General features: G+C 64.0%; 2 protein-coding genes across 2 annotated transcripts in view; both read right to left on the reverse strand.

Annotated features, from left to right (window-relative positions):
• The window catches only part of EMIHUDRAFT_424649 (hypothetical protein), a 3,567-nt gene extending 3,143 nt beyond the window's left edge, over positions 1–424 (reverse strand). The window contains exons 1-3 of the mRNA XM_005774185.1: positions 398–424; positions 235–290; positions 116–166 (exon numbers count right to left, since the gene is read on the reverse strand). Of these exons, the coding sequence (XP_005774242.1) occupies positions 116–166; positions 235–243 (60 nt within the window). The 5' untranslated portion in view covers positions 244–290; positions 398–424. The remainder of the gene's footprint in view (positions 1–115; positions 167–234; positions 291–397) is intronic.
• Positions 425–3,724: 3,300 nt separating this feature from the next.
• Positions 3,725–4,815, reverse strand: EMIHUDRAFT_240915 (hypothetical protein; the record flags this gene model as incomplete). The annotated part of the gene is made up of 5 exons (XM_005774186.1): positions 3,725–3,924; positions 4,103–4,127; positions 4,202–4,298; positions 4,526–4,595; positions 4,668–4,815. The coding sequence occupies 5 exons, from the start codon at positions 4,813–4,815 to the stop codon at positions 3,725–3,727; spliced, it is 540 nt and encodes a 179-aa protein (XP_005774243.1).
• Positions 4,816–8,236: the final 3,421 nt, after the last annotated feature.

Genomic DNA, 8,236 nt, shown 5'->3' on the forward strand with positions numbered 1-8,236 from the left:
GGGGCAGCGGCGAGCGAGCGGGAGAGGGAGAGTGGGGCGGCGAGCGGAGGGAGGGCTTTGGCGGTGGCGGTAGTGGCCGTGTGCGGGGGGGGGGGGGTGCACAGGAGCACGCTCACCTCGTACTTTGGCTTGAGCATCTTAACGGCGACTCGGCGCAACCCCGTCCCTACTCACACACGGCGCTGGTGATCCGGTAGAGCGTCTCGGTGGCGCGGAGAGGGCGCGAGTCGGCGCCATCGACATCGAGGCTCCCCTCGCACACCTTGCAGAACTCGCCCGCCCCCTTCTCCCTATGGAAGCACGGCACGGCACGAGGCGATGAGGCCGAGGCGCGGAGGAGGGTTGGCGGCCTCTCGCGGTTGGCAGAGGCGGGCTGTCGGCTTGGTGCGGCGCGCACCTCAGGTCCTTGAGCCTCGCAAACTCGACCGGTGCGCCACGCGGCGTCCGCAGAGAGCCAGGAGGTAGCTCAAGCAAGTCCTCCTGCGCGGCGAGCTGCTGCGCTGCGGCAGTGCTGACGGCGGTGGCGCTTGAGCCGGGGCAACCGCTGCCGCCACCGTCAACTCCAACTCCTGCGGCCGCAGGATCCTCGCCGCAGGAGTTGACCATACCCGCGGCGGCGCCCTCAATCCGATGCGGGGAACGGCGACGCACCGAAGCCGCCGCGGAAACCAAGCGCCGGCAGCAGCAACCAGAAAAAATTCCTCCAGGCGGCGCGAGCCGAGAACGAGAGAGAGGCGTGCCGTTCCCCCATCCCTCCCTTGGGTTGTTGTGTGTTTTCTTTCTTTCTTTTTTTCGATAGAGAGGCCGCGGATGCGGGCGCGGCTCGTTGACCAGGGAGAGCCGGCCCGACCTCCCTGGGCGGGGCGGCGACGCGACCCTATGCCACCGCCCTCGCCCGGGGAAACCTCGGCCGGGCCGTCGATACTCTCGGAACCGGTGGAGCCGGGAGATGCCGGCGAAGACGAAAGGCGGCAGCGAAGAAAGCGGCACCAACAACGAGGGAAACGACCATATACCGGTCGTCGCATAACGCTCGGGAGACGAGCAAGAGAACGAATCAGGGAGAGTCGGGACCCTGGGAAGGCGAGGGGTGAGCCCTCAGGCGGGGGGGTCTACTCGAACGTCTACGCAAGTGAGTGGTAGAGGGGGCGTCCTGCAGTTAAGGGGAAACCCGGTACGCGGGGCTAACCCTCGGAGACCCGTATTTACTTTACGGCCCTTTCCCTGCGAACGCGCACCCCCAGGGCTAGGGCTCTCTTGCCCGCAACCCGATGCCAATCATCCGGCCCGCTGGGTGCGCTTCTGAGCTCCCCGGCCCTGGATGTGCGGTTGATGACTGCACTCCAAGTGCTCCAAGTTCGGCTCGTCAAACTTGGGTTAAAGAAAGCGATCGACGTCGAGCCCCCGCTTCGGTGACTCACTCCCTTCTTATAGAGAGAGTCCAACCACCGAAGCAGGAGGCGCGAAACCAAAGAAAGCGATCGACGTCGAGCCCCCGCTTCGGTGACTCACTCCCTTCTCCCTTCTTATAGAGAGAGTCCAACGCGGCTCCCGTGTGACCTGTGTTACGTTAGTGCCAGTGTGTCTCGCGCCTTGCGGGGGGGGAGCGGAAAGGAGGAACCTCTTCCCAAGAGCACCACTCTTGGAGCGCCGCCACTACCACCCAGAGCGCTGCAAGCAGCGCCGGGCAATGACGGCTTACCGCCCACCCAGCCCCCCCTCGGCACACCCCGGCAGCCAATGTGTGACGGCTCGAACCCGCTAAGCCATCCCGCAAGCGGGATGGCCCGCCACTCGAACCCGCAAGCGGGCGTACGAACCGCGAGCGGCTCGCACTCGTGACACGCAGGCGTCCGACAGACGGCGCCGGGGCTAGGCGACCGAAGAGGAACTACGGCAAGGACCGCACACCACCCGCTGACGAGCGCTCGCGGAACAGGTCCGCGGCGCCCGTCAGGGGCGTGCACGAGACAGGGCTCGGAGCCCTTTTCTGTGAGCAGGGATTCCCTCCCGGCGGGGGTTGTGGCGGAGAGCCGGCATGGGAATGCAATCGCCGCCCCCGTGATGGCGTCGACATCGGTGGAATCGGCTGGGTCAAGGTCAATGTCGATAGCTCTTTCACGCCGGGTCCCCCTATTGTCTCCGATGTGTCGCGCCTGCGCGCTCGGCGTGTATGAAATCCATATCACTCCCTGCTCCACGGCTGGGGCTTTAGGCGGCGAGGGTGGGGCGCTAGTCGGCGGTTCGCTTACGGCGGGGAGTCGGGTGGGTCATCGGCGTTGCTGGAGGCCCCATCACCGATGTCGTCGAGTGGGATGACTGTACCTCCTCCGTTGATAGGCATGTCGTCGCCCACGGTGCTGCTGTCCCCGTCGTCTGCGTCCGTTGGGATAGATTCGTCTTGCCACTCCGGCGCGCCGCAATCCCTCGCGCCGCTCCTGCCGAGGTCAGCTTGCTTCTCGACATAGTCGTTCCACTTATGACCACTGTGTCCCTTGACGTGTCTCCACCTTGTGACGGTGCCATGTGGCAAAATCGTCCCGATTTCGATGCGCGATTTAGCTAAGTCCCAGAGCCGTTTACGCATGAGCGGGCCCCCTCACCAGCCTAGGGCTCGCGCTTCTGGCCCGAGGTGTCGCCGCTGCCTCCCGCGCCCTCCGGCGCCTGCTGCTACTGCCGGTCGGCCGGTCGGGTCCGCGCGACGGCTCCATCCTCGAGACGTAGCGGTCGCTGAGCGCTTTCTCGACCGCTACGTCTTCCAGTGCACCCACCCACCGCGACCCTCGAACCTGCGCTGCGCGGCGCAGTTGCTGCCGAGCGAGACGCCCCCGCCCGCGCAGGGGCGGCATCACCAGACGCTACCGCATGGCCGAGCAGCGAGCAGTGTGTGCCGCAGTGCCCGTCCGGGCCCTCTTGCAGCTGCCTCTATTGGGCGTAAACCGCGGATATAAGGGTCTATACGGAGGTGGGTGGCCTCTTAGAGGTATGGGAGCCGCTGGCACCGCGCTGGGCGCCGCGGATGCACGTACGAACGAACATTATGAAATCGGGACGATTTTGACCCAAAGGAAATCACAAGGTGCATGTCACTTCGTGCCTCGACGCTAAACGTCGCCACGCTGCTCGAAGATAGCTCGCTAGTTGTGCGTTCTCCCCCGGGGAAATTCTTCCCGTCGCACACGCCATCGCGTACTCGCTGTCCGTTCGGACCACCCCTCGTGAGCCTGCTGGTCGTGGTGCCGTGTGAAGTAGTGAGCGAAAAAGAGTTCCGCAAGCGCTGTGTGACAGCTCCGCCGTGTTATTGGTGTGTTTCCGCGCCCCCACGAAGGCGGCGTGTACGGGGCTAGTCACGACGGGGCCGTAGCCTTCAGTCACGAGCATGGCATTTCCGTCGCTTATGCCGTCCCCGCCCGTCGGTCCCACTGACAGCGGGTGCTGCGCCGAAGGTAGCCCGAACCACACTGGTCAAACTATTAGCTTCATAATGAGGAAGGTGCTCATAGCGATTTCAAACAGTGCTACTATTAGCTCAGAGGGGCTAATAGCTGAGCTTCATAACGTCTGGAGCTATTAGAACACCACTATGAGATGGGCTAATAGCGACTATTAGGGCGCTATTAGGGCACTATGAGAGCCTAATAGTGGCCCTAATAGTGCCCTAATAGTGCGGTACCCGCGCGACGCGCACTACGCGCGGCGCGGCAAGAGCGATGGCGCCGACTCTCTAGGAGACGGGCTTCCATGAGGCAACCACGGCGAACGAGAAGGTCACCGTGGAGTCGTTGAACTTGACCGTGGTGACGTCAGGCTTGGTGGTGCTCTTCATCACCTTGACGCACCAGCCGCCGGCGGAGACGCCGGGCCACAGCGAGGGCGGCGCGAGCAGGAAGCTGGTCGTGCGGTCCGCACGAGCGCGGGTGTTGCCTGCGCAACAGGGGCACGGGGACGAGCGTCAGCCCGGCAGCTTGCGGCGGCGCGCGCGCGCGGCGACGGTGCGCACGGCTTGGGAGAGCAGGGAGAGAGAGAGATAAGGCCGCTGCCGCCGCAGAACGCAGGATGTGGCTGCGTGCGGGGCGCGGCGGGCGCGGGCGCGCGCTCGGACCTTGCAATTTCAAACTGCGCACGCCCTGATCACGAACAGGATGCGGGCGGCGCAGAGATCTGCTGCCGCCCGGACCGCCGCCCGGGGATGACCCAGGACCTCGCCGGCGCTGCGCCGGCGAGGGGCCGAAGCCCGGCGGTTGATCACGTTCTCCACACCCGCGCGCGCTGTGCGGTCGCCGTTCCGCCTCACATGCCTGCGGACAGCGCCGACGGGTGGTGAGGAGGGCGGAGAGCCGGCGGGCGCGGTGTGCGCGGTCGCCGCGCGCTGGTGGTGTGCGCGCGGTCGCCGCGCGCTGGTGGGCGACAGGTCACCGAGGCGAGCGGGGAGCGAGCGAGGAGCAACTGGCCAGTGTGCTGTGCGCGACTCTCAAATCGCCAAGTCAAACAAGAAAAACAGAAGGGGTACTCGTCGACAACAAACCCTGCAGTGGTCGGCATCAGCGCGCCGGGCGCCGCAGGTCGTGCTGCGCTTCGAAAAGCCGCCGGCCTTCCTCTCGCATCGTCTCGTCCAGCTGCGCCTTGACCGATGGCAGCGCAAGGCTTCTCGCCGGATCCGCGATCACCGTGGATGGACGCCAAGAAGACCAGCGCTGCGCCGCACGCCGCCAAACCACCACGCTGGCGCCAGCTCGCAGAGGGTTTCTCGCTGCACGCCAGATGGTCAGCGGGCGCCGATGGCGGCATGGGCGCGACGAGCTCCGTGGCCGGCATGACGCATGTCGCTATGAGGCCCAGCTATTAGGCCGGGGCGCGCCGTGAAGCATGCGGCATGAATCGCGAAATCGCTAAGTGCGCATTATGAGGGTCCATTATTAGGACATCGGCTATTAGCACACCTAATAATTGCACTATTAGCCCCTCTGAGCTAATAGTAGCACTATTTGAAATCGCTATGAGCACCTTCCTCATTATGAGGCTAATAGTTTGACCAGTGCATCGAGCGGGCCGCGTCCCGGCAGCCCGCGCTGGCTGCGGAGCTGCAACGATCTCGCGATACGCTTTTGGGGGACATTTCCATACTCACAGAACGACCCGGCCAGTCATTCGGAGTCACTCGATGGCCAGAGTGCGATTGTGTGTGTGCGGGAGTTGGAGTGTTTGTCGGGAGGGAGGGGCAGGCTGGTGCGTGGTGGACGGCGCTCTGAGCTCACCCACGTCGCACGTGCACCGGGCCAGTGCTTGCACTTTGAAAGCCGTGGGGCTCCTGCCCGTGTCCGGGTGTGGAGATGCGAGGGTCGCCCCCCCTTGCCCCACCACTTTGTGTGTGTGGAGATGTTTACCTTCCCTTAAATATTACCTTACCTTCCCTACCTTGCGACCCGGCCGCCACCGAGCACCGTGCTTGCTTGCACACGTCGCCTCGCTGTACAGTGGAGCAGTGCTGGCAGCGGAGGCAGAGGGCAGTGCGAGATGGCGCGTTAGATAGTCGACACGATTAATGGTGGACAGAGCAGACTAATGCCATATCGCGCAGTGGCACCGTGGCGCACGTCGACAGCTCGCACCGGCGCGCACGCAGTCGAGACCGCGCTGTAGCTCGACCGCTACTCTCACGTCGAACGCTCGAGCGCTGGCTGCTCGAAGGCGGCACCGCTCTCACAGCCGGCTCGGCCAGAGCAGCGCAGATCAGCGCGGTATAAGTGCAGTCTGTGCAAGACGCCTGGCGCCGTCGGAAAACGGTTCCGGCCGCGCAAGAGTCCTCGGTGTCACGGTGGCTGGGGAAGGTCGAACAGCACGGGGAAGACCAAAAGGATTGCGTCTTTTGTGCGCGGCTGGGGTTTCGCCGACGGGTCCTCGCTCGGGATCTCAAGTTGTATAGACGATTGACCTGGTTTTCATGGTTTTTGGGGGTCCGACGACAAAGGCGCCGTCGCGTGGACGGGCGGCTTGAGATTCGCGCCAAAATAGATGCAAACCAACCGCGGTTGGTTTGCATCTTGCGAAAAAGAAAAACACGCGGCCCAAGTGCTCCAAGCAAGCAGCGAAAAAAGAAGACGAAGGCGAAGTGCACCGCCTTCGCGTTCTCGTCGCGGGCGCGGGGGTGGAGAAGGGGGGGGGGGGTATGGGTCGCGGGGCGGGGGGTTGGTGTCGGTCGAGAGGGCTTGGACCTTAGTCGGTTGGGCGGCTCGCCTTGCAACGGGCATGTGAGTGCGCGCGTGTCCGAACCCACCCTCTGGCGGTCCCACGAAAAAGAAATTCGTGCGCATGAGAGAGCGAGAGAGAGAGAGAGAGATTTATTTGTTGGTGTGCACCAGATCCCCGTTTTCGTGATTTGGCCATGGTGGGTAATTCCCGCCCTGCTGAGGCCGGCGTATTTCTTTTTCTCACAGAAAAAGAAAAGTCGGCACCGCCCAATTCTGGGCGTATAGGGCACGCTCAAACCCACGCGCCATCACCCTCTCCCCATTCCCCTTGTTTTTTTATTTTTCACCCCCCCCCCCCCCCTCTCCCCCCCTTCCCCCTCCCCCCTTCACCCGCCCCCCTTGTTTTCCGCTTCTTTTCCCCCGGTTTGGGTCGGTTTGGGGTCATCATGCCGAAATCGGGGGTGGTTTTTGCCACCCCCGATTTGGGGCGAATGAAATGGCCCGCCGGCGCCGCCTTTCAGAGCCGCCGTTAAATGGAAGCCCGGCGAAGTTGTAAGCGAAGCCCGGCTCTCTCTGGGAAACCAAGAGGAAAGGGCGGCGGTGGAAGGGGCACCGCGTTGCACCTCTTCGAACCAGAAAGAAAGAAAGAAGACGAAGTTTTTCTTCTTTACCACTGCTCCTCGCTGCCGTGCCTTTATCCTGGGTTTCGCCGGCTCTCCTGCTGCTTCCCCAGCCCTGCGCCGCTCCGTAGCGCCGACAGCTATATCGGCGCACGGCCGCAGCGAGCTGTGCACGGCGACCGCTGAGCACACTCGCTGCACGTCGCTGCACCGGCTGCACGCCACTCTCAAGACACGCTCGTCGGCGGCGCTATCCGCTCCGCCGCACCCACACCGCTAGAACGGACTCGCCTCGGCGCCGCCGTCTCGGGCTGCGGCTGCCGGCACGGCGCTCGATCCGTCGAAGCCGCTCGCCTCGCTGCGGCACGCTCCAGGTGTGCGCGGAATCATTATTATTGGATCCACCCCAGCGACCTCAGATCGTCGATTAACGCCTGCCCCTCCCTTCCCGCCGATCCACTAGGCGGCGCTGCCGTGCACTGGCGCCAGCGATCTCCGTCCACATCACGCACGCGCGATCGGCAGTCGAGTTACAACCCGCAGCTGTGCAGTGCGTGCGCACCACGAACCGTTGTTCGGCGATCTCTCGGCTCCCGCTCGTTGCGGGCGTGTGCTGCTCTCCACGCTCGCGCCTTGAATACGGCGCGGGGCACCCGGTCCCGCCGACGAATGTATCACACCTCTCGTGTCGCGTTTACGAGAGCCGGACACAGAGCCGCTTCATTGGTGTATGACGGTCTGGGTGCGTCTGTTCGGGCGACGTGTCTACTTTTTTCGGCGCAATCGTCTAAGTTCGCGTCTCGGGGGAGTGAGCGGACCCACACTGACATGAATAGTAATGACATGGAATTTTCTGCCAAGAGCCCGACTCGGGCAACGCGCGCACCCCGGGGCCGCCCCGCGCACCCGGCCCTTTTACCGTCGAGTCACGAGTGTACGACGGGGGCGCAGCACAGCGGCGGCCGCCCCACAGAGAGAGGCACGACCGCCGCTGTGCTGCCCGGCGTGCCAACGGAGTGGGCGGCGGGCGGCGGCGCGGCAAGCAGGGGACAGCTCGTGTGTGCGCGCGGTCCTTATCTCGGGTGCTCTCGGGTGCTCTTCGGTAATCTCGGGCGATCTCGCGCAGGAGGGACTCGTCCCGCGCTGCGCGCGCCTAATCTCGGTGATCTCGGCTGATCTCGGCTGATATCGCGCATGAGGATTCATCTCGAGTAATCTCGGGTAATCTCGGCTGGTCGAGCTCGGGTAATCTCGGCTATCACGACCTCGGGTAATCTCGGCTCATCACAGTCTCGAGTAATCTCGCGTAATCTCGGCGCATCGCGATCTCGGCGAGTCTCGGCAGATCTCGGCTAATCTCGCTCCGTGGACGAGGCTGATTAATTGACTAGAGGGGGTGCAATCAATTGACAATGTATTGATGAAAGC

This window comes from Emiliania huxleyi (genome assembly GCF_000372725.1).
Source record: "Emiliania huxleyi CCMP1516 unplaced genomic scaffold EMIHUscaffold_319, whole genome shotgun sequence".
Classification (NCBI taxonomy): domain Eukaryota; phylum Haptophyta; order Isochrysidales; family Noelaerhabdaceae; genus Emiliania; species Emiliania huxleyi.